At 45.1% G+C, this 24,206-nt stretch overlaps 9 protein-coding genes across 9 annotated transcripts; 4 read left to right on the forward strand and 5 right to left on the reverse strand.

The window, feature by feature from the left end:
• Positions 1–260: 260 nt before the first annotated feature.
• Positions 261–1,991, reverse strand: I203_107391 (4-aminobutyrate transaminase; the record flags this gene model as incomplete). Its single annotated transcript, XM_019145473.1, has 6 exons — positions 261–524; positions 592–777; positions 844–1,263; positions 1,328–1,398; positions 1,449–1,752; positions 1,812–1,991. 6 exons carry the CDS (start codon positions 1,989–1,991, stop codon positions 261–263), a joined length of 1,425 nt encoding a protein of 474 aa, XP_019005292.1.
• Positions 1,992–2,668: 677 nt separating this feature from the next.
• I203_107392 (haloacid dehalogenase, type II) lies at positions 2,669–3,712 on the forward strand (the record flags this gene model as incomplete). Its single annotated transcript, XM_019145474.1, has 4 exons — positions 2,669–2,684; positions 2,742–2,762; positions 2,937–3,461; positions 3,543–3,712. 4 exons carry the CDS (start codon positions 2,669–2,671, stop codon positions 3,710–3,712), a joined length of 732 nt encoding a protein of 243 aa, XP_019005293.1.
• A 286-nt stretch (positions 3,713–3,998) lies between these two features.
• Positions 3,999–5,506, reverse strand: I203_107393 (tartrate dehydrogenase; the record flags this gene model as incomplete). Its single annotated transcript, XM_019145475.1, has 7 exons — positions 3,999–4,329; positions 4,394–4,470; positions 4,533–4,613; positions 4,681–4,853; positions 4,948–5,214; positions 5,300–5,401; positions 5,464–5,506. 7 exons carry the CDS (start codon positions 5,504–5,506, stop codon positions 3,999–4,001), a joined length of 1,074 nt encoding a protein of 357 aa, XP_019005294.1.
• Positions 5,507–6,019: 513 nt separating this feature from the next.
• Positions 6,020–8,089, forward strand: I203_107394 (uncharacterized protein; the record flags this gene model as incomplete). Its single annotated transcript, XM_019145476.1, has 9 exons — positions 6,020–6,043; positions 6,098–6,259; positions 6,328–6,539; positions 6,603–6,695; positions 6,761–6,973; positions 7,038–7,151; positions 7,226–7,319; positions 7,400–7,966; positions 8,066–8,089. 9 exons carry the CDS (start codon positions 6,020–6,022, stop codon positions 8,087–8,089), a joined length of 1,503 nt encoding a protein of 500 aa, XP_019005295.1.
• A 269-nt stretch (positions 8,090–8,358) lies between these two features.
• I203_107395 (uncharacterized protein) lies at positions 8,359–10,984 on the reverse strand (the record flags this gene model as incomplete). Its single annotated transcript, XM_019145477.1, has 7 exons — positions 8,359–8,626; positions 8,715–9,202; positions 9,295–9,537; positions 9,598–9,774; positions 9,870–10,136; positions 10,198–10,524; positions 10,595–10,984. The coding sequence occupies 7 exons, from the start codon at positions 10,982–10,984 to the stop codon at positions 8,359–8,361; spliced, it is 2,160 nt and encodes a 719-aa protein (XP_019005296.1).
• Positions 10,985–12,304: 1,320 nt separating this feature from the next.
• Positions 12,305–13,569, reverse strand: I203_107396 (uncharacterized protein; the record flags this gene model as incomplete). The annotated part of the gene is made up of 6 exons (XM_019145478.2): positions 12,305–12,361; positions 12,478–12,818; positions 12,879–12,947; positions 13,025–13,126; positions 13,277–13,440; positions 13,547–13,569. 6 exons carry the CDS (start codon positions 13,567–13,569, stop codon positions 12,305–12,307), a joined length of 756 nt encoding a protein of 251 aa, XP_019005297.2.
• A 2,366-nt stretch (positions 13,570–15,935) lies between these two features.
• I203_107397 (uncharacterized protein) lies at positions 15,936–19,664 on the forward strand (the record flags this gene model as incomplete). The annotated part of the gene is made up of 9 exons (XM_019145479.2): positions 15,936–15,968; positions 16,045–16,157; positions 16,222–16,352; positions 16,423–16,660; positions 16,727–17,062; positions 17,114–18,693; positions 18,764–19,123; positions 19,208–19,488; positions 19,554–19,664. The coding sequence occupies 9 exons, from the start codon at positions 15,936–15,938 to the stop codon at positions 19,662–19,664; spliced, it is 3,183 nt and encodes a 1,060-aa protein (XP_019005298.2).
• A 398-nt stretch (positions 19,665–20,062) lies between these two features.
• Positions 20,063–21,841, reverse strand: I203_107398 (uncharacterized protein; the record flags this gene model as incomplete). Its single annotated transcript, XM_019145480.1, has 9 exons — positions 20,063–20,470; positions 20,550–20,606; positions 20,694–20,812; positions 20,876–20,942; positions 21,010–21,081; positions 21,145–21,209; positions 21,271–21,383; positions 21,449–21,465; positions 21,545–21,841. The coding sequence occupies 9 exons, from the start codon at positions 21,839–21,841 to the stop codon at positions 20,063–20,065; spliced, it is 1,215 nt and encodes a 404-aa protein (XP_019005299.1).
• A 372-nt stretch (positions 21,842–22,213) lies between these two features.
• On the forward strand, positions 22,214–24,152 carry I203_107399 (uncharacterized protein; the record flags this gene model as incomplete). The annotated part of the gene is made up of 7 exons (XM_065518182.1): positions 22,214–22,288; positions 22,351–22,491; positions 22,556–22,718; positions 22,789–23,003; positions 23,065–23,798; positions 23,857–23,935; positions 24,000–24,152. 7 exons carry the CDS (start codon positions 22,214–22,216, stop codon positions 24,150–24,152), a joined length of 1,560 nt encoding a protein of 519 aa, XP_065372912.1.
• Positions 24,153–24,206: the final 54 nt, after the last annotated feature.

Consider the following 24,206-nt stretch of genomic DNA (forward strand, 5'->3'; position numbering starts at 1 on the left):
CTGTCAACACGTGGTGAGATTCTCTGTGAATGATGACTTGCATAAGAATTGAGCTTATAAATCGAGCCTCGAGCTCAAGATTAAAACTGCCGTGGATTTGCTATACTATCGTGATCACAGTGATGGCGCAAACTCGATTGTTCTTAGGGTGCCATATACTGGTATCTTACACCGTTGTCATGCGACGGATACGTTTGCAGATGATGCATAAGGAACAAAGCTACCGGAAATACCAAAAAACGACCAATGTAATGACCCATCTATTTGCCCTCTACTGCTTTAGCGACCTCCTTGACAGCCTCCTTCATGGTATTCAACATCTCATCAACCTCATCTTCACTCAAGATCAAGGCTGGGATCAATCTCAATACAGGGTAGATACTGGTGGTCAACACCAGAAGACCCCTATCGTAACATGCGTTTTGTACCAGTGTGTTGAGATTTCCTGGAAGGGTGATGTCACCTCTGGAGTGTTTTCCGGTAAGTTTGGATTTGGGGTCTTTAAATTCGATGGCGATCATCAACTACAATCAATCAGAATATCAGCATCGGGCAAACGCCAATACACACGACTAAGAATAGCACACTTACACCTTGACCTCTGACTTCTTCGATCATCCATCCTCCATTTTCGGTATCCGCTTGGATCTCCCTGAGACCCTTGAAGATTTGTTCTGATCTAGCGTTGACATGGCCTAGTATATCGTGGGTTCTCATAAATCGAGTAGTAGCGAGAGCAGCAGCGCATGCAACGACGTTACCAGAGTATGTACCACCCTAAACCAAGCATCCTTGCATCTCAGCTCTTGTTCAATCATGTATGGTTGGTGGATGGAAGCTCACCAAAGAACCAGGCTGCATAGCACTCATGATCTCGCTTCGAGTTACGATACCAGAAATTGGCATACCATTGGCAAAACCTTTTGCGAAGACCATCAAATCAGGTCTCACACCTGAATGTTCGATGGCGAATGTCTTTCCAGTCCTGCAGAAACCAGTTTGAATCTCATCTACTACAAGCATTATACCGTGTTTGTCACAGAGTTGTCGAAGGTGTTGAGTATATGCTGGAGGAGTTGGTACGTATCCACCTTCGCCGATGACAGGCTCCAAGAAGATTGCTGCTGTGTCCTCAGGAGCGGTTTGCTGTTGAAGCAAATTCTCGATACCCAATATAGCTTGTTCGACAAGGACTTCTTCAGGGGTCTCTTTGGGTAATCCCATAGCGTGCCAGTATGGGAACGGAGTGGTGTACACGCACGGCTAGATATGCACTGTGGTCAGGGAAATGGGATGTGGTAAGTAAAAACAAGAAAATCGTACTCACCATGAGCGGTCCGGTACCCTTGAAGAAAGAGGTTTTCGATCGAGTCAAAGCGGCAGCACCGGAAGTTCGACCTGTAAACTGGTCAGTATAAACAGTAGAGTTCAAAGGATGGTCGACTTACCGTGGTAACCACCTTGCATCACAACAATATTGTTTCTCCTAGTTTTGGTTCTAGCGACTTTGATAGCAGCTTCGATAGCTTCTGAACCTGAGTTCCAGAAGAAGAAGCTGTCCAGACTTGGATCGGGCATCATGGTGAGCAACGATTCGACAAGTTGGACGTAAGGTTCAGATAGACCGATAGCGCATTGTACGTGGATGATGGATTGGGCTTGGGCGATGATAGCAGCAGTGACATCTGGGTGAGCATGACCGAGGGAGGTCACTCCAATACCGGAAGTGAAGTCGAGCAGTCTTTGGTTTTCCTGTAGGACGACCTCGTCAGACACATGTCATACATACTCTAGACTCAGATATGACTGACAGTTGTGAGGACTCTTAAACCCTTACCCTCCTTGAAGACATGATTACGTAGTCTACCGAGACCTTTGGTGATGTGTTTGTCAGCGATACCTTGAAGACCTTGAGTCGAGGTGGTCAAAGGCAAAGACTTTGAAGCCGAAGGAAGAAGTGGAATTTCCGAGGTGGTAGCTACAGAAGGCATTTTGGCTGATTTCGAGGATGTGATTGTATGAGATGGATCTTCAGTATTGAAAGTCAATTCAGAGTTTTCTATCTTCAACTTGCAGCTGGACACACTCTTCTCAACATTCTGACAGTATCTCAATACTTCGGTTATACCGAGGAGGCATGCGGCAACCTTGACATGATCATTCTACCCGAAGAGCAATGGAGACTTCCAATTGGTGATGACTTTTTGCGTCGGCAAGACAAGTCAACGCTGGACTTGAAGCGCCTGAAGGTATCCGATAAGCATGGCTGATCTTGTGGAGAGGGCGAAGAGGAGTAAGGCTAAGTCGATGCGATTCCTGTTTCTTGGCCTCTTGATTGGCTCAGGGTCTGAGGGGTGTAACGCCCTGTGCGACAGAGGGCCTAAGCGCGGATCAAGGATCAACCGTCGCAAGGAACCATCGATTCCAAATGAGAGCCTGATCCTGTTTTTTTTTTAGCCGAAGCATCGGTCATCTCCATTATCGGACCGACCAAAGTCACACTCATGTGATTCACCTCGACATCCACATTTCCAAGATAAGTCAATAAATCACTTTGATATTCATTTCATCACCTTTGCGTATATTCCTACGTACTTGAAAATACCTGCTGGTATCCCTTAAGCCGTATACTCTGAGACCCGTACCTATCAGAACAAAACGATTCATCATGCCTTCTGTTGTTTGTGAGTGATACTGTGTCCATGTTACATGGAGTAACGCTGATAAAAGTCATCTCGTAGTTGACGTTGTCGGAACTTGCTGTAAGTTGAGAATGAAACAGCGTTTGTCAACCGTGGGAAGTACGGTCACTGACAATCCCTGACAATCTCTTCCTACCTGATTCGCCCTTCACTTCTCGTCGACTCCAATCCGTTCGTGAATCATCCTCCTGAACTCCCATCAATCATTTCCACCCGGTTCCCACACACCTACAGTCTCCTATGATAATGGGGCGGAAGCTCTCCAAGCTCGATTAGGCCACAAGCTGGCCAAATACGGCATCCCCACCAAACTCCTCTTCTACGCCTGGGTGTGCGGTACCGAGCGAGATTACTCCTACCTATCGCAGATCAAACAGTACAAGCCCTTCTTCGAAATCTTGTCCAACACCCTTACCAGAGTACTTTTCCAGGCTGGTATACCCGCTGAGGACTTGGAGGGCTTCTTCACCGCTGAAGATATAGAATACATCAGAGAGGAGTACAAGAAACTCAAACCCCGACCAGGATTGAAAGAGATGATGCAGACTCTCCGAGAGGGTGGATTCGAAGTTTGGTGTTGTTCCGATGCCAATGTTGACCGAGTGAAAGGTTACTTCGATCATGCCGGTGTCGAAATGCCATTAGATCATGTATTGTCCGCCGATATGGTCAAAGCTGGTAAACCTGAACCAGCAGTTTACAAGTTCGCAAGGGAGAAAGCTGGGTCTGATCAACCTGGAGAAGTTTCTGTCTTCGCTGGTGAGTATTGAGCAGACCCATGTGTGCTGGACAAAAAGGTTAGAAAAAGCCGTGCTGATATCTGTTAATGTCTCATCATAGCTTCGCACGCTTGGGATATCGCCGCTGCCAAATCAGCAGGTTTCCTCACTGCTTACACCACCACTTACGAGCTGGATCCATGTGAATCGATCTTCGGTACCGCCGACCTCGTCACCCCCGACCTTGTCTCTTTGGGTAAAGGTATCGTGGAGAAATGGGGAAAGAAATAGGTTCAGTGATTTGTACCACATATATCAGTATACAGTTTGCATGCAATCATAACATAGAGTCAATCAGCCTCACTTACGATCAATGTTCCAAACTGAATTACATCTCCCAAGGCATGGCGCATACCGAGTGAGGTCAGTCTCTGTTTGCTTGTACCAGTTTTTATAAAGTTACAATATCAGTCTGATTGATCATCGTTCTGTATCTCGCACGCTGTGTTTCTTCACCACGTATACTGTACAAGGCTATTAGATTAAGGTATGCATTGGGACCGTAGAGTATACATAATTATTGACCCTCGATGAGCTTGATTACCACATCGGTCACCTCGTCAGTCTTCAACTTCCCACCCAAATCACCTGTAGTTTGACCTTTTGCAATACTGGTCTCACAAGCTTTCTCGATGATCTCAGCAGCTTTTTCTTCACCCAACCACCTCAACATCTCGGCAGCAGACATAATAGCTGCAATTGGGTTGGCAAGGTTCTTACCCATGATGTCGAAAGCAGCCCCGTGGACTGGCTCGAAGAGTGATGGGGATTTACGAGTAGGATCAAGAGATGAGGAATGGGCGATACCGATTGATCCGGATACTCCCGCTGCCAAGTCCGATAGAATGCTACGGGAAGATGTTAGCTGTATCACCGCACAGCTGGTGAGAGAGTGAAGTCAAGCGAACTTACTCTCCGTGGAGGTTGGTGGTGACGATAGTATCGAGTGTTTTTGGCTTGGTGACCATCCGGACGGTCATTGCGTCCACCTATGACGTGTAATGTCAACATAGGCCAGTAGCACATATTGGAAATGAAGGATTGTACTTACAAGCATTTTATCCCATTTGACATCGGGGAAGTCTTTAGAGACAATTTCTGCGACCTCATCCCAGAGAACCAGACCGTATCGCTGACATCGCCATAAGGTATGAGCATATGAAGAGATCTTGAAAGAAGGGAATGTTTGATGAACTTACCTGCGCGTTACTCTTACTGACGACTGTCAATAATTTTCTTGGTCTCTTCTGAGCCGTCTCAAATGCAAATCTCATAACTCTCTCCACACCTTTTCGAGTAAACACAGCTACTTCCGTTGCTGTTTCCCATTCTGTACCAGCGTGAGTTCGACCACCTTGACCTGCATATTCCCCTATCATCCATTGTTGTAAGTTAGCTATTTTTCCAGCTTCTTCGATCCAATGAATATGATATGCTATGTTGAGGCTTGAATATACAACACTAACCTTCAGTGTTTTCTCGTACGATCACCCAATCCAGGTCACCTGGTTGGGCATTCGTGATCCTTGGTGGGATACCAGGTAAGATGGCTGAAGGTCTCACGTTGACGTATTGTTGGAATTTTTGTCTCATGGGTAAGATCAAATCCCATAATGATATATGATCCGGGACTTCTGGATCACCAACAGCACCAAAGAAGATAGCATCGGATTTTGTTAGATGTTCCAGCCATCCTTCAGGAGTATATGATCCTTGGGCTTTGTATCGAGCACCTGAGTCATCACACATATCAGTCTCATGGTGCCCAAACATTTCTAATGTAATAGATCAAGGAAGATTTTGTTGATGTTGACTCACTTCCGTAATCGAGTTCATCAAATTTCAGCTCAAAGCCCCCTACTTTCTTTTGGACTGCTCGAAGAACCTCCAAGGTAGAAGCAGTAACTTCGATACCGATACCTAGAGTAATCTGTCCTCAGCAAGGCAAGAATGAAGAGTGATTGGGGATAGCTCGTGCTCACCATCTCCAGCGATGACGGCGATGTTGTGTTGACGAGTTGACATTATGTTCGCACTTCTGAGGTTGTTCAGTTGAGATACTTGGTATGTCAAACAAGAGCTGGACTCCAGAAAACTTGTATTTTCAGTGGGTGCACCTGGAAGCCTATCGAAAGTATACCAGCTACTTCGGTCTGTCTATGGTGAACAGGATACAGCACCTCTCTTCCAAGTCAAGCGGGGTGAAGGACCTGGTGACTATCGGATTTCGGCCCAGATGTCAATCCGAACCAAATAAACCCATACCGGAGTACCTTCGGCTAATGTGTCGTATGCGAAGAAGCGTCGGCAAAGTTGTGTGAGGCAAAGATCGTTTCCATCCGAAATTCCGGTAACTTGACGTAGTATAGCGCATTGTAACTGGAATGGATTTCCGAAATTTCGTTTGCCTAGCTGTCCAGCTACCTAGCTATTCACCTGCTCGTCGACTTCTAAGAAGAATTCAAAGTCACTCTCATACTAGTGCATCTGCACCTTCTGGAGACAATCACCAAACTTTCACTTATCGCCATAGTCACAATGTCCCAGACTCAAGACCTCGCTGTAAGCTCACCTTCCTCTCCATCTTCTAGCTGTCACTGACCCTACCGTGCGTAGGTTTTACTGTCCGACTCAGACTTGTTCCGTTCGCAAGGGTACATCAACGGACAATGGGTATCGGCATCAGATGGGGCAACCTTCCCCTTGACCAACCCAGCTACAGGAGCTAAGCTCGCTGATATGCCCCATATGCCTAGAACTCAAGTTGCAGAAGCCATTGTAGGCTCAGATCCACCTCTCTCTCATTCGGATACATCTTTGCTGATTGGATGTCTGTCGTGATATAGGATGCAGCCAAAGCTGCTTTACCTTCATGGTCAGCTCTGACAGCTTACCAGCGATCTGCTTACTTGCTCAAACTACATGCGTTGATGGAACAACATGTCAATGATCTCGGCACGATCCTCTGTGTGGAAAATGGTAAACCATTGGCGGAAGCTAAAGGAGAAATCGCATATGGCGCTTCGTTCATGCAATGGAATGCTGCTGAGGGATTGAGGTAGGTAGCAGTAAACAGATGATCGCTACGAGGGACATATGCTGATTTCGGTGATGTGCTTAGGACATATGGTCAGACTATCCCTAGTCCATATCCTGGTACGAGAAATATTGTCATCAAGCAACCCATAGGAGTATGTGGTCTGATCACTCCTTGGTATGTTCATTCCCCCACCTGTTGTCGGAATTTCAGCTTGTTAATGAAAGTGTCATGGGTCGTAGGAACTTCCCCAACGCCATGATCACTCGAAAGATGGCTCCTGCCCTCTCAGCAGGATGTACAGTAGTCATTAAAGCACCTGCCGAGACTCCCCTCTCAGCTTTGGCTATGGCCGTCTTGTGTGAGAGGATCGGTATACCCGCTGGAGTGGTCAATGTGGTAGTCATGGACAAAGGAGAGAAGGAGGCTGCAGCAGGTTTGGAATTATGTGAAAAGTGAGTGAACTCATACCGGATACAAAGTGATCCGGGCTGATCATGGGGATCAACACTATTGTAGCCCCAAAGTATCGAAGATCTCGTTCACAGGTTCGACCTCAGTGGGTAGATTACTCATGAAGCAGAGTAGCTCAACTTTGAAGAAACTATCCTTTGAATTGGGTGGTAATGCAGCGTGAGTATCGAATACAATATATAAATATATCGCAATCGAGCTCTTTTAGTTGACACTGCGTTGGTCATATCTAGCTTTATCATCTTTGACGATGCGGACCTGGAAACTGCCGTTAAAGGTGTGATCGCCTCCAAATTCCGAGCTGCGGGTCAAACATGCGTTTGTGCCGTGAGTATTAGAATACCCAAACGTACAGTAAATTACAAATATCTGATTGGCATGGTGTCTGTGATTTTCTTCTTGGGCAGAATCGAATCTTCGTTCACTCCAAAATATACAATGAATTCGCTTCTTTGCTCGCTGAGAAGGTCAAAGAGCTAAAGGTAGGAAATGGTATGGATGAAGGGGTTCTCATCGGTCCATTGGTGAATGTCAGAGGAGTAGAAAAAGTCGAAAGACACGTTCAAGATGCCGTATCAAAAGGAGCTAAAGTATTAGTTGGTGGATCAAGAATTAAAAGTGAAAATGCAGAAGGAGAATCATGTTTCTTCCAACCTACTGTGTTGGTGGACGTACCGAAAGAATGTTACGTAGCTTCAGAGGAGACTTTCGGACCTTTAGCTCCCCTTTTCAAATTTGACGATGAAGATGATGTGGTCAACCGAGCGAATTCTTCGGAAGTTGGTCTAGCGGGATACTTCTTCACAAAGGATCTTGCCAGATCTAATAGAGTAGCCGAGAGGTTGGAAGTTGGTATGGTAGGTGTCAATACCGGTGTGATTGCCCAGGCTTGTATTCCATTCGGAGGTGTCAAACAGTCTGGGTTTGGAAGAGAAGGAGGACCAGGTGGCATTAATGAGTTCCAAATTGAAAAGGTGAGTTTGTGGACTTGTCCACCCCCACAATTCATTGTCTATCCCTAGTGCACCCAGTATTGATTATCTTTTGCTGACTATGTTCTGGTATTGATTTAGCTCATCACCATCGGTGGTATATAGATATATACACAAATCATAGATATTCATTCGTATATGCAATTTCATTCTTCATCGTTACATCCGTCCTATTGTATCTATAAGAACCAAAGTATAAAGACAACATACAGTACTGCATATATGTGTAAAGGTGATAGTAATGATACATTGGGAATGGAAGAAAATAATCGAGGCCAGCTCTGTTATCTATCCCTTTGGAAAATTTGGTTGTATCTCATCTATCTCTTTTTGCTAATCATTGACGATATTGCTATGATTGTTATGATCATCCCTTAGAATCCAGGTCCACTAGGTTTGAATCCCAAATCATATATCTTCCTCTCGAAATCCACCAGATTAACATCATCTCTCCACTGTACCACTTCTATAGGACTCTGCTCCCAATCTGGGTAAATTGTACCGACAAACTCTTCTTCCTCCGACCCTTCCGATTTAGGTGTATCATCCGACGACGGGTTTTGTGCTTCTAAGATCGCTTTTCTTTCGGCATCTGCTTCTTTACGGTCTTCAGGTCTCGGATCGATATATTCCAGGTCGATACTGCGGGTTGAATGAGAGAGAAAGTTAGGTTCCGTTCTTTCTCATACTCGATGGCCCGAAGGGACTAGAAGGGCTCAAAATTACTCACCACAAAGCAGATATCCATCCACCATGATATTTGACTTTGACACCTCTCTCTCTGGCCGCTCTGCGCATGATCATCTCCTTTGCGGGCGCTCTGGCAGAACCATCTTCCTGAGCATCCGCAAGCATATCACAATCGACATCGCCCAATCCGGGTTTATTGTCGTCGGCAGGTTTACGAGAAGGTTCGTCCAACCTCGCCGTGGAGGGTGTAGCGGGCCAAGTGTTGAATAGAGGTAATTGTTTAGTCCTACCCCATGAGAATCCTCGACCTACACCTGAAGGGATCTGTTTGAGGAGATTGTAATGTACGAATAGAGGTTCGCCCCATGAATCGTGTTGAAGCATCGTATGAGAGCAGAAGTCGCCTGAAGCTGTACCGGATGGTAAAGCGGCTGCTCCGACCCATCGTCCGGGAACAGCCCATCGCTTTCGTAATGCCAAGAGAGCCCAGCGGAATATATCTTTGTCGCCATCAGAGAAGTAGAACCACTATACAAACAAGAAAAACAAGTCAGTAACGAAACCTCAACCAATCATTGAAATGACAGATATATCTTTCTTTCGGACCAGAGGCCACTCACAAACTCATGATTCTCCAACATATACTTGATCAACAAGAAAACGTCGAGATGTAATTTCTTATCAACGAACATCTGACCAGTTTCCATTTCCCATTCATTCCTGCACTTCACACCGATGATTGACCAGATGGGATTATTCGCGGAAGTCTTCCAGTAATCTGGGGTCGCCCATATACCCAATCGCTGGTAATTGGGCGCATCGAACATATATGCTGGATCACGTGTGGGTATCGAATCGGAGTCCTAAGAACAATATTGATCTGTAAGGCTCACCCAACAACGATGATTGTTTGAGGTACTTACAAGGTATAAGACTTCTCTGAAAGGACTTTGTACAACTGCAAGAGCTTTCAAATGATATGATTTATTCTTCTTTGCATCTCTGGTCTGCCCTAGCGCTTCTACCAGTTCTGCACCCAGTTCTCTCAATTCGTCTCGGATAGGATCATCGTCATTAGGTCGTTCACTTGGGAAATGATACTACCCCGTTACAAAACAATTAGACATCAATTTTTGTTGCCTTGAACCACCAGAGGGAGAACAGTATAGTCCATGTCTAAAATGACCACACTCACAATTTGTACAGGTAATTCACTACCATAACTCCTCAACATACCCAAACTCCATTTAACTCTTTGTAAAGTATCGGCATTTCCAGCAACCATTACTATACCTCTACCTTCTCCGTAATTCTCATGTTCACCCGATTCTAATACTCCCTCCATGTGATTTATCAATTCCATCCTATAGTCATGAAGGGAAGTTCGGTTGACTGATGCCCATATATTGGCGGAATGCTGGATCATGTGAGTGTTGTGTTGTTGATCGATCGTATCGCATTGCTACGAACCAAAAGCAATCAGCATCAGCACTGTTCGGGGGACAGGATTCGTGATGACTCACCTCCAAATTCCATTGAACGAAACCACCATGTTCTACTTCACCTTCCACCTCACCTCTTCCACCTGGAGCGTCTCTCCATGCATCCAGTCTTTGTCTTAGACTCGCAGTGACGGGTAGAGGGTCCGAAGCTATGTCGATCTCCCTCTTACCTTCGGAGGCGGCATTCGAATATATGGACTTGTGTTTGACTCCGGACGGAGTGGATAGCTTGAATGGGTATTTGAAAGGTCTTTTAGGTTTGTAAGGTCTGGATAGATCGTCATTTGTCGACAGATCGTCAGAGTTGGGTATTCGCGCAGAGGAATAAGAAGAAGAGAGTGCCATTTGCTGTTTTGATCGTCATACCAAATCATCAATCAGCTCATGCCATTCTACAAGATAGAATTTAGCAACTCACCCTCACATCTGAATGATGTAAACCCAAGACCATCAGTACCAGGACCAATAACAAGAGTAAACCTCTTCTTATCAGACTGCTTGGTAGACCTTTTCTCAAAGCGATCTTCAACCTGGTCAATCCACCATACTGATAAGATGGGAATGGATAACTACCCATACCACCGTTTTCTAAATTACCTGGACTCGGAGGTAAAAGGGGTGTCTGGCAATCTACATCTCCACCTTCGGAAATATCCTGTGGCGATTCAGAAGGTAGGTTCGATTTGGTTTCTGGCGAGTTATCTGGAATGGGCGATAATTGTGAGGGGTTGTAGGGTTTGGAGAAGAATGGAGAGGACTTTTCGGCTAGGGGGATATGCAATTTCGGTTTAGGTGTTGGAGAGGGCATCTTTGACTAGGTGGGCTGATTTGATATGAGATGGGGCAAGCTGATGAGGGTTTTGATGATTCAGTACCGTATGTCGTGACCTTGATGACAGTATGTATATATAGAATCTTGTGTTGGAATGATAGACGGAAAGGCTATATATCGCTTTGATGTTTTGTATAGCTTTACTAGGAACTCGTTCGTTTATCCTAGATGAGAGACTCAGCTTGCTGAGTCGTAGTCGTTCAATACTGTTGATTCTGGGTGATATCGTAGCCCTGTTCAAAGGCAAACAATCAGTCCTGCTCCTACCGAGTCTAGGTCCATTGAGCAATTCACGTTCCATGCTTTGCCCGTAGTAACACAAGAATCCATAGCGAACTCGCAGTCAAGCGTCCGACTTCCAAAAATGGAACAAGAAAAAAAAGGAGGAACCGCAACCTTGTCGATAGAAGCTTCCGCAGTCGCAGTCCACAGAAAAGAAAACACACGAAATCGGAATTGAACTCGGTATGAGTTTAGGAAATCGTGATCATGTATATAAAACTCTGAACGGGGTGCATTTGAGAGGCAAAGCAAGAACTAATCCTCGTCCTGTCTTATCGTATCCTCTCCATGTAGACAGAACGATCCTCGATGATCTTCCAAAATGACCTTTCGATTCCGGAAGATAAGAAGAATGAAAAAGGGACTCACCTCGACTTCCGCAGATCACAGTATTCTGTCCTTTCTTTACTTTGCAGCGACTTGTATTATCCACAGCTAGATATGAGTATGATCGACATCGTGTTCTGTCCAAGATGACCTTTGTTTCATGATCTCTCTGTTTGCATCCAGACTGCGAATACGTCTCATCACCGCAGCTAACCAAGCTGTAACAAGCTATAGATGGAAGTACGAGTGGAAAATAGATTTTTTCGCTAGTATGACGCTATGTGATACGCAGTCGATTGGACCCTGAATCCAGAATGTCACTCAGTTCTGCAAGCACATGCGGAGATAGGACAACTTACATTTAAATAAGATTACATCCATCCATACACATGGCAGATGGCTCTTGCAGATAGATGAGATCAACACAAGACTATCAGATGAGGAACTAAATCTTCACTCGTACCAAAGTATATACGAGAAAGTACGCGAAGACTGGTGATCATCTACCAAGGAGAAACGCTCGGTATCGTCATTGATCATGGATGACCTTCCGGATAGATTGAAGTACAACAAGAAATACATTTCTCTTCTCATGCGATTATACTTGATTAACAGATATTATAAATCCTGATTCCTCATTACTGATTCCACTGTTCGGTTGATTGACAATTGGCATGTACAACGACGCTAACAACATCTCCCTCCGTTGTCCTGTCGAGTCTCATTCAACTTCACTCCTCCAGGCTATTTGAGAAGTAGAGGTATCTCATTGTCAGCGTTCTGATTCGCATTACAGGCATAGACATTCCACCAAAATTCGATAGTAACGATTTGGTTCAGGCAAGATACGCTTTACTCACCTTTTTCCTCTCCATCTCCCCCTTCTTCACCTTATCCAACACCTCCCTCGCAGTCCATTCAAACGCATCAGTCACACCCCATCCCTCCTTGGCTGAGGTTTCAACATATAGTAATCCATGCTGTTTGGCGAATAACGCCCCTTCCATACTGCTCACCTGCCGTGATTTGAGATCTTTCGATTGTGTGGTGCTAGGAGGTACATCGGGAGAAGGGGCAGGCGAGGGTGATCGGGATGATGAGGTATTTAGAGGGATATCGGGAGCAGGGAAGGGATGTCCGTACTGTATCGATGGAAGTGGTGCTGGTGTGGATGTACAGAGATCTATCTTGTTTGCCACCACTATATCCATGATCAGATTAGCACATTCAAGCATCGTTTGGAACCAGTATATTGACTCACGTATGATGGATACATTCTCATCAGCGTATTTACGTAGATCTTCGAGCCATGATGTTACATGATCGAACGCTGCGAAGGAATTGCGAATCAATATCAACAAACGATACAAACGGGAATTGTAGAAGAGGAGCAATCGGGTCACTCACACTCCCTCCTAGTAACATCGTACACTAGTAAAGCACCAGCAGCACCCCTAAAGTAGCTTCTCGTTATTGATCGAAAGGATTCCGTCCCAGCTGTATCCCAACCTAGGAATTTCACAAGAATTCCGTGTATTAGCATTCCATCCTATCTCATGTCAAGTCATATCAACTCGTCACATCTTTTTTCACCATTTTCTGTGTTTCTACGGTCGGCGGGTTGAGTGGAGACAGTTCTTCCGGATGATGACTACTCACACTGCACCTTTACCCTCTTACCCTCTTCACCAACCGATATTATCCTACTTCCAAATTCGACTCCTAGGGTAGGTTCAGTAAGGTCGAACCTATCGTCCGTCAATCGGACCAAAAGCGACGATTTGCCGGTTGCTGAATCTCCTAGTAGGACGTATTTGAGTATGCTGTAAGTCGAAGAAGCACAGATACGTTCAGCTTGAGACCGCAATGTTTGCAAACGGATTTCGTCATGAGATATGGGAAAAGAGGATTTGGCAGGGCTTGACTCACTAATCCCATGATAGCGATTCCATCCTACTTAACATCCATTTGACGCATTCCTTATGTATGTTTGATATAAGCAGCTGAAAGTCTACCGAGCTCTGAGAGACGAGATATGAATCGCGTAATAGTCGATTAAGATTAACGGTGGAATAGAGGAGACAATGAGGTGAATTTTGATCTTTTGCCGCTTTTGGTCAATACCCGACAACAACATCGTCCTCACCGCGTTTCCTCATCATTCCAACATTCAACATTCAACATCATCACCTCCTCGACACATTTATACGCCATCGTGAACGATGTCGATGATGATGAACCTCTTCGAATGACTGCAACGAGCATGTCTGGACTCAGAGGACGTAATGACATGAGATGCACCGTAGGCAAGTGTGGATTGCTTCTAATCCTCCTCCCTCCAAATCTTTCCGGTAACCCGGATCAACCTTTCGATGATATTCGAAAACACAATTTCAGACCAAGCACCAAAATGATATTTCGGCAGTCCCGCATAGAACAAAGCATTCAACATTGCAACATCTCGTGATCGCATCTCTTGAAAAACGCCTCAGCGCATGGCCGTTATTCGAGAAGGGGTACTTGGCAAATGCAGCGTTGCAGCGCTGTAAAGGATACCAGCAAAAGGATCTTGATTCTAGACGTCGCATCGACTCGAGCAGGCATGTGATGTGGAGATGAAACCGTCCCTACTGAGTACCCCAAGGCGCTTACAGGTCGTACAGTACAGAGTACGAGTACATACGCATTCCATCGTTCTATAGCATGACACGATGAGTCCAAGCGAGGTAGGCAGGCTCTCTTCGAAATAAAATAAGCTTGACCCGACAATACCGAAGAGGATTCGAAATCAATGCGCCCCGTTCGAAATTGATCATCATCACAGATCCGAAATATTACGACATACAACAATCCTCATGTTGTGGGGTTGTTTGATATCTACACAGCGTTGAGCGAGCCGATGCATGCAAAATCTAAACGAGATGATGAGCAATTTCGAATATCTGGGTTGTCCAGACATGTTCACGTTTCACTGTAGCATAGTCATCAGCTCAGGGTTCATCCGTATGGGGGAACTATGCATAGTTGACGTCTAAACAACGATGATTTCGAATTTCGTCATTTTCTTTGACCTTTGCTCTGAAAAGTTCGAAATCTTTTGAGCAGATCAGAAAAGGCTTGTTTGAGCAGTCAGTCAACTCTCATGCATGAGATATCATATATATATAGCTCAACGGGGGCACCAAACTCTTTCCCCACTATTCCATCGACTCATATATCCAAGTCAAGATCAAAGCCATATGGCCTCGTTCATATAGCCCCTAGGTGAGTGACAATCTCACTGTCTATGGCTTTGTCTTTGTCTACGTGGAATGCTTCCTTCCCCCATCGTCTTGTCTTGTTGATCGTTATCGGACCGGTTGTCATTGAAGATACCAGGTGACTTGCTGTCAGAGTATCCTTTGACGTTATGTACCAGCCTCCCATTCATCTTTGTTATCACTCGTGACTGTCATCCTGTTATCCTATCCGATAGGACTGCCTCCTTGACCTTGCCTGCTTTGCTTTGTTGTGCTGTTGTATCTTCTCTCATTTTCTTATCTCTCATCCCCATCGATATCGATTCGGTATTTCACAACCCGGAGAGTGAAAGACCAAGGCGGTCCTTTGGAAATCTTTTCGTTTGTTGATCATGACAGATGGATTCTAGCAGTGGTGTTTCATCCTTTTTACGCAAATCGACTCGTTCTCAGTACGGATAGATAAACAATTTCCTTATCTCACATCCCACATCCCACATCCCACATCCCACATCCCATATCGTTCAATTACATACTCCGCATATCTGTCCATCTACCTTGACTCCCCTACACATATATATAGTAGAACCTTACCGCTGAGATCCTCACGACTTATTCAAACCAAACTTTGTTTTTCCCCATTCAACTTCTTTTACGCGACTTCTCACTACAGTAGTGGTTTCACACACCCCTGAATCAATCTTGATCTTCGCCTTTGATCCTTGCTTCTTTACTACCAAGTGTAAGCCCTGCTTCTTCTTCGAGGTTCATCATGTGATTTTTCCTCATCTTTCGCTTCTTTTGGATGGATGCTTGACACCTTTTGACACAGCAATCAGTAAGGGACGGCATTGCCGCCGTTTATGATAACTCATCCTCTTTCTTACTTCGCGTCATTTGACTTCTGACTTTATCTCGCTTCTCATCTTCTTACTCTTTAAGCAACTTCGCTACTACAATCCACATTTCGACATCTGGGCGATTATATATATAGAAACCATTCCCAAACTGACTCTGTGATATGATAATAGCTTAAACCAAACCAACAACAACACCCAAATATTGTATTTTAATCAATAATGTCGTCTCCAATTGGAACGCCCAATGGCTCGGTGAGTACTTACATCCCTCCTGCACTATGACAGCTAGGAGCGAGATTTGCTGACCGGATGATGTGCGATGGCACAGCTCCAGCCACCACTTCCTCAACAAGTAGCTAACCTGATCAACGGTGCTGCTTCCGGAAGATCTTCTAGAGCAAGCTCGGAATCAGGAGGTAACAGGATTAGAAAGGACACGATGTGAGTTACAGCAAACTCTCATTTGTAAGAGAACCTCGCTAATCTCAACGAATATTTCACGCAGTGGCTACAAGTCATCTCCTTTCCCAGCCAAGGCAGACCAACAAGCCAATGTATCTCGTATTCTCGCCGAGAGTGGATTCATGCCTCAAGAACTCGTGCATGGTGAAGTGGATTGGTTCTACAACCATCTCGGTAAGCACTCATTCCTATGTGATTTGACGTGATTTTGATCAACAACCACTGACTGTTTGTGTGTGTATAGGTATTGAAAACTCTTACTTCCTTTGGGAAAAACCAGAGACTATTGCGGATCACGTCCTCGCTTTATTCTCTGCTAAATTGCTAGCTTACACTAAGCATGATCCCGAGAAACTCGTCATTGACCTTGAGAAGATCACACCTGAGGGTCAAGAGAAGGGAAGAGAAGGAGCGGTCTTCATCCACACTTCGAAAGCTGGTGTGACCGTTGCGGACGGTCCCGGTGGTACAGTCGAGAAGAGGTAAGTTAGACGTTCAATCTGTAGGTCCAGTGCCATAGACTGATAGTATCATGTGCTCCTGACCAGAATCGATTCTCTCTTCTTTGACGAATCTTCCCCTGAGAAAGCTTACCGACTCGAAACCTATCGATCGACTGGTGCTATCTCCTCGACCATCTCCCAACAACTCAGATGTTACTTTGTCTCCAGATGTTCTTTCCCTACTTCAGCACCTGTCAAGACTGCTGAAGGTACCACCGAAATTAGATCAGTCTCAGATTCAGCTTTCCTCGAAAAGGCCAGTGAGAACACCTTGGAGGTCTACCAACATGTCATGAACGAAGTGGAGAGACGATACGGACCTGTCATTGAGATGTTCGAGGTTGAAGATTCTAGAGAGAGAAGATTGGTCATTGGTTACAAGTGAGCACTTACATCTAAAATATTCGGAATATTCACTGACACATCTTTTAGGATGGGAGGTACAAGGAAGTTCTTCTCAGCTCTCAGTGACCTTTACCATTTCTACGGGCTTTACTCTGCTCGAAAATACGTTGAGCAATTCTCGAACGGTGTGACCATCATCTCAATGTACCTCAACCCTGTTCCCAACACCAGAGCTCCTCCCATCGAACACTCCATCCACCAAGTCGTCCGAGAAGCCTCTTTACTTTACTGTCTTCCCGATAACCCCTTCTTCTCCGTTGCCGATGATGATGACAGTCCTCACGCTGTCCAGGAAGCCACATACGCTTATGTCGGTTGGATCTTCGCTCAACACTTCTGTAACCGACTTGGTTCAGCCTACCTCGCGTTGAAGAATGCTCTCGATGAGTCTAATCCTGACCACGCCGAGGTGTTGAATAAGATCAAAACTAGATTTAGAGAAGAGACTTTCACTAGAGATAGTATCAAAGAGGTTATCCAAAACCACCCTGATCTCGTGCGAATGCTTTACATCAACTTCGCCATGGTTCATTACCCAGCAGCCGATGAAGCATCTCAACTCACTCCTACCCTCTCTTTCCAGCGACTCAAGACCGAACAACCTCTTACCGACGAACAGTTGTACCAAAAGATCAGGAGGACAGCTGCGAACCAACACGCTGTGCAAATTCTCGAGGCGTTACTCATTTTCAACAAACACGTTCTCAAGTGCAACTTTTACCAACCTACCAAGGTCGCTCTTTCCTTCCGACTTGATCCCAACTTCCTTCCTGACGTAGAATACCCAAAGAAACCCTTTGGTATGTTCTTCGTTGTCGGATCGGATTTCCGAGGATTCCACGTCCGATTCAGAGATGTTGCCAGAGGTGGTATCCGAATCATCCGATCAAGAAGTAAGGAGAACTACAATTCCAATGTTAGAACCTTGTTCGATGAGAACTATGCTTTATCTTCTACACAGAATCTGAAGAACAAGGACATTCCCGAAGGTGGTGCAAAGGGAACGATCTTGCCCGATGTCAGTGCGAACTACAAGCAATGTTTCGAAAAGTACGCCGACTCAATCATCGACTTGCTTATCCCCGGTAAAACACCTGGTATCAAAGGGAAGATTGTGGACGTCAGTGGAAGACGGGATCCTGAGATCCTTTTCTTTGGACCTGATGAGAACACTGCGGATCTGATGGACTGGGCAGCCCAACATGCCAGATCGAGACAGGCTCCATGGTGGAAATCTTTTACCACTGGTAAATCTGCAGAGTTACTCGGCGGTATCCCGCATGATACCTACGGTATGACTTCTTTGTCTGTGAGACAATACATCCTTGGTGTTCTCAAGGCCCACGGACTCAATGAGAAGGACGTGACGAAACTCCAGACTGGTGGACCAGACGGTGATTTGGGTTCAAACGAGATCTTACTTTCGAGAGACAAGACGGTCGGAATCATCGATGGAAGTGGTATCATCTATGATCCTGCTGGTTTAGACAGACAGGAGTTGATCAGATTGGCAAAGGGTAGAAAGATGATCGGCGAATTTGATCCTTCGAAATTCGGCCCTGATGGTTATAGAGTATTGGTGGATGATAAGGATTTGAAATTGCCTTGTGAGCTATCTCTCCTCCATTTACGAATACCTGCATGGTCACTTGCTAATCGACGGGTGTTCCTTGATAGCCGGCGAGATCGTCCCCGATGGAACTCAGTACAGAAACGAATTCCATTTCCGAGTGAAATGCGATTTATTCGTACCATGTGGTGGTCGACCTGAAGCAGTCAACATCTCCAATGTCAACCATCTTATCGACGCTGAAGGTAAACCTCACTTCAAATACATTGTCGAAGGTGCCAACTTGTTCTTTACTCAACAAGCGAGATTGTTCATGGAGAAGAAAGGTGTCGTTCATTTCAAGGATGCTTCGACCAACAAAGGTGGTGTCACTTCCTCATCACTTGAGGTGCTTGCTGGATTGGGATTGAACGATGAAGAATACTTGGATCTGATGGTTTTCAAAGAAGGAAAATCTTCGCCATTCTGTGAGTATTGATGTTTTTGCCCAGATCTGCTTGTGCGATTCGACAATCCTTTGCTGATCATGTGACCCGTTTATAACACTATAGATCAAAGTTATGTTCGAGATATCCAATCTAAGATCTGTGAGAATGCCGCAGCGGAATACACCTGCATAACGAAAGAATGGTTACGAAACAAGGGAACCAAATCGCGAACCGTCATCTCGGATCAACTCTCCTCGACGCTCAACGACTTGCAAAATGAATTGGAAGTTTCTGACTTGTATGAGAACATCGCAAGTAGGAAGAATGTCCTCTCCAGAGCTATACCGAGGACTTTGGTTGATAAAGTCGGATTGGATACTTTGATGCAGCGACTACCTGAGCAAGTGAGCTGATCATCAATTCTAAAGGATGAGGATGAAGAATAAATGCTGATGGTTTTCGGGTGTAGTACCAACGAGCTATCTGGTCTGCTTGGGTCAGCTCACATTATATCTACGAATGCTCACTGCAAGCTTCAAACGTCGATTTCTTCCATTTCTTCTCGAAGCTTTCCGCATAGGTTTCAAGTATTCGGGATATCAAGAAGAGTGTATAAGAGGAATCAAAGGTTCAATTCAATTTATTCCAATTAAAGAGTGTGTGTATAGTACCAAAAAATCGAAACCCATCATATTTTGCATATAGGACATTTTTTCTCAAGTCAAATAACAGAAAAAAACGAAACAAAGGATCAAGTATTTTGAATACTTCAGGCCAGGAAGGAGGAATACAGTAGTCAATTGTTAATTTAGTTTTTTATGCATCGATTCAGCTTGATCTCAATTATCGGATCTACAATGACTGCACTCCATACATGGCATTGGGATTGCACGATATCCTATGATCTATTTACAAGATAATTATGTTGTTTTGTTTACTCTCACTTTTTTCTCACCTTGTATTGCATTTGAACCTACATTACTCTACATGAGCTTTCCTCTTGCCATTCACTTCGATTTCATTTGGATCTTTCAGATCATCAGCTTCCTTCCTAATGTCTTTCACTTCATCTTCAGTCAATTCCCTTCCATCCTTAGTTAGAGTCTTCTTTGCTCTTCTCAAATTGAAAGGTTCGATCAAATTGGTTAATTGAGGCCATAACTGATCGAGCGCAGCCATCGTTTTGGTATGTTCAATTTCATTCACATTCGTATCCGTAGAGGAGTTGGGGTCGAGGGTAGAAGAAAATGTTTTAAAGTCAGTTTCAGGTTGATCCTTCCCTTGAACAGCGGCTGGAGGAGCCTTCAAGCCAGCAGCGATAAGTACCTCGTCGGAAGATGAACCACTTAACGAGAATAATGATGAAGGGTATGTCTTTGCGAAGTACTGCCACAACGACGATGGAAATCAAATTGTCAGTATGTCGAAGTTGACTGGTGATTATGGTCAAGCCGAACAAACTGACCTCTAACAACGGTGCGGTTGATTCGTAATAGGCTTGTAACCTCTTTGAGAAAGTTTCCTGTTTTGATACGATACCAGTCGATATTTTAGATCAGTCAGTCAACATCCGCATAGCAAAATCGTTGTGTGATCAAATGACGCGTACAGGTGTATCATCAGGTCTTTTTGACAGAGGTTCACCTGTTATGTCGTCTTTACCAGGTACTTTGGGCGCAGAGTAAGTGGTGTTGTATACTCTTCCAGAGGGCAGATGAACCCATCGAGCTGTGTATGATGGTCATCGTCAATCTAAGGATAGTGTTGTGCTAGATCACCAGATGAACCTACCTGATATCCGAGCCATGATTACTGAATCTGGGACGTTGAGGTGGACGATCATGTTTAGTGGTCGATTCTGTACAAATCGTAACTCGTTGTCAAATACCGTTTGACTCTCATGAGTAGTATGTGAATTGACATACCTCTTGATTCAACACCGAATCCAACAGTTCGCCTTGGTGTAAAGTACGTGGGAAACCGTCTACTATCCAGCTCTAGTAACGCAGGTTGTGTCGGATCAGCGAGCAAAGATGTCTGAGGCTAGTCGTGATACTCACTCTACCATGTAATCTATCCAGCTCGGTCTTGACGATCTCCAACATCAGTTCATCGGATACCAAACCTGATCAAAACGAGATCAGCCGAATAGATGATGATTGATGCCAGAAGAGAGATGGACTAACCACCACTAGCTACGACCGCTTCAGCCTTCTTACCCACTTCTGATCCTGCTGCTATCTCTTTCCTCAGAACGTCACCGGTAGATACGAATGCTATGTCATACTCTTTGACCAATCTATACCACCAATCAAGTATATCAGTTTGAACCCCCAAAATCGTATGAGAAGGTGAATGACAAACCGAGCACTTAATGTTCCCTTTGACCAAACAGTCAGTCAGCTACATCATCCGCCCTTCTCTTTGAGATGGATGATCAAGTTGAGTCATATGACTCACCTTTCCACTACCTGGTTTACCAAAGATCAACATCCTCAGACCCCTCTCCTCTACACCCTCATACTGCTCACTGTGACTCTGCTGAACGGCATTCTTGAATTTCTCGGCTAGGTCATTTACGCTGTCTTGGAGTGATCCGAGTGTCTGCGATACAGTAGCTGCGATCCCAGATGATGAAGATGACGATGATGAAGGTCGATACCGAGGTAGAGAGGTAGATAGGGATCGTCTTTGTGTGGAAAGGGGTATGGGGATTGAAGACCGCGGACGAAGGGTGATGAGGGGACGGAACGACATTGCGTCGAGATGGTACGCCTTGGATACTGTTGCTGAGTCAAAAGCAATCCAAAAGCTTCTTTACCTGTGTCTTGTCTATTGCTGGGACTGGAATCTGCTTGTTGTTTCGTTTTTGGAATCAGATGAAAGATGCAAACGAGTGAAATATTGTCTTTGATGCAGTGTTGGGGATGGGATGGGATGGTATGATAGGATGAACACTTTACGCGAACCGGGTGGACCGAGCCAATCCCAGTTTCAATTTGACATCATCCTTCATTCATCGTTCATATCATTCCTTATCCATGGATATTTCCCCCTTACTCCTTCAATATCTATCAATTCTTCATCTGGCCAAGATCATCGTCATCCGTCGTAGCACCACTAGGCAAAATGGTCAACGAGTCTGATCAGCCTTACAGACCGGATTTCTTCCCCATCGCTCAGCCGGCCGCAAGGGATCTACAGGTAAGTTGTTGACCATCTCCAACTCATACATACGCTCTCCTGGATTGCTCACCATACCGTAGCGTCCGACATTCAGCAGGTCACACGACGTACGAGGAGGTAACGTCAAGCATGTACGAAGTGTAGCATGGTCGTGCGACGGGAGGAGGATAGCTACGGGAGGTGAATTCAAGGAAATATTGTTTTGGGATACAAAGTTGAACGCGAGTGTCCAGCAATAAATATACCCTTTCCATTCAGGTAGGACGGCTCTGACTTTTTCGATAGATCGATGCGAGGGCGTCAACATCCTTACCTTCCTCATCGAAGACGACAGTACATAATGGACACGTAGGATCGATAGCTTGGTCTCCTGTCGAACCGAATATACTAGTATCGGGAGATAAAGGATCTTCGGCTGGTGGTGTAATAGCAGTATGGAATATCACTTGTGAGCGAGCGAATGAACTCCGTTCTTCCCGCGATCAGATCAACATATTGACTTTGCATGATGATCGTAGCACCGTCATCCCCGCTAGCAACGTTCAAAATCCCAGGAGACGTACTGCACATATCCTTCCATCCTTCTGGCCGACACTTTGCGGTAGTTTGCCCTCAGCGGAACAGGGACGAGGTATTTTTCTATTGGCTGAATACGATTGATGGAGTGGAAAAATGGGAAAGGAGGGAGGATATAGCTCTGGGAGGGGCTTTGATGGATATAGGAGCTGAGGAGGTGAGCAATACCTTCGGTTACTCAGAATATCTTGCTGAATTGGTATGATTCCCTGCAACAGATAAATAGTCTACGGTTCACCAATTCCGGAAAACTAGTGTGTGCAGTATCGAACGATGGGTCGATAAATGCTTGGATCTATCCTACGCAACTGCAAGTCCAGGCTCAAGAGGAACAACAAGTGGAAGAAGTACTTGAACCTAGGATCATCGAAAGTGGACCTTCGACTACGCCTTCGACACCTAAATTACACACCGAGGAAGTAACAGCTGAAGCCGTGAAGAGTAGAGAAGGGAGTCGTGAGGGATCGCCGGAAAGTACCAGAGAGGGGGAAAAGGATGCCGAAGATGATGTGGAGATGAATGAAGCGGAAGGGGAGGCAAAAGAAGGAGAAGAACCTAAACCATTACAGAATGGTGAGGAAGGGAAAGAGGGCGATGCGAATACAAACGAAGACGAGAAACCTTTAGAGGATAGTGGGGATGTGGAAATGACAGAAACTAGTACCAGTCAACCAATGACGCAGAACCCATCTGAGAATGCACCCAACGCTTCATCAGTCGCGCCCAGTCGACAATCAACTCCCCCTGTTCCACCTCCTCCTACCAAACCATCAGAAAAGAAAAAGGCGAAACAGCTCCAACGGTTCAGACACGCTATCTGTCACAGTGCGAGCTTACTCGGTTTGGCGTTTGATCCTCAGGGGAGATATCTGGCTGTAGGGGGTCAGGATGCTCTGTTGAGTATGTTTGATACGAGAGATTGGATCTGTGAGAGGACGTTCGATGTTTGCTCGTGAGTCAACAAGCAACCTTTACTTCCACAGGATGCTGAATCAGGCAATGATGCACAGTGCGGCTATTCGACATATCGCTTTCTCGTATGATGGGGAGTATATAGCATTGGGAGGTGACGATACGTATATAGCTATTGTGAGTTCCTTCTTCATCCGACGCAGAGTAAGATCAATTCCCTTGACAGACTTCATTGTTATAGGTATCTGTCTATTCCGGTGCAACGGTAGCTAAACTACCAGTCCACGGAATGGTCAGTTCGCTCGCCTGGCACCCGAAGTTGAATTGGTTAGCATATAGTTATTCGGGTAAAATAGCATCGCCAATATGGCATATAGTTCATCAAGAAACATGAACATGATCACCATTTACCTCAAAAACACATGAATGCATAGATGTAAAAATGCTA

Source organism: Kwoniella mangroviensis, chromosome 2, assembly GCF_000507465.2.
Source record: "Kwoniella mangroviensis CBS 8507 chromosome 2, whole genome shotgun sequence".
Lineage (NCBI taxonomy): Eukaryota > Fungi > Basidiomycota > Tremellomycetes > Tremellales > Cryptococcaceae > Kwoniella > Kwoniella mangrovensis.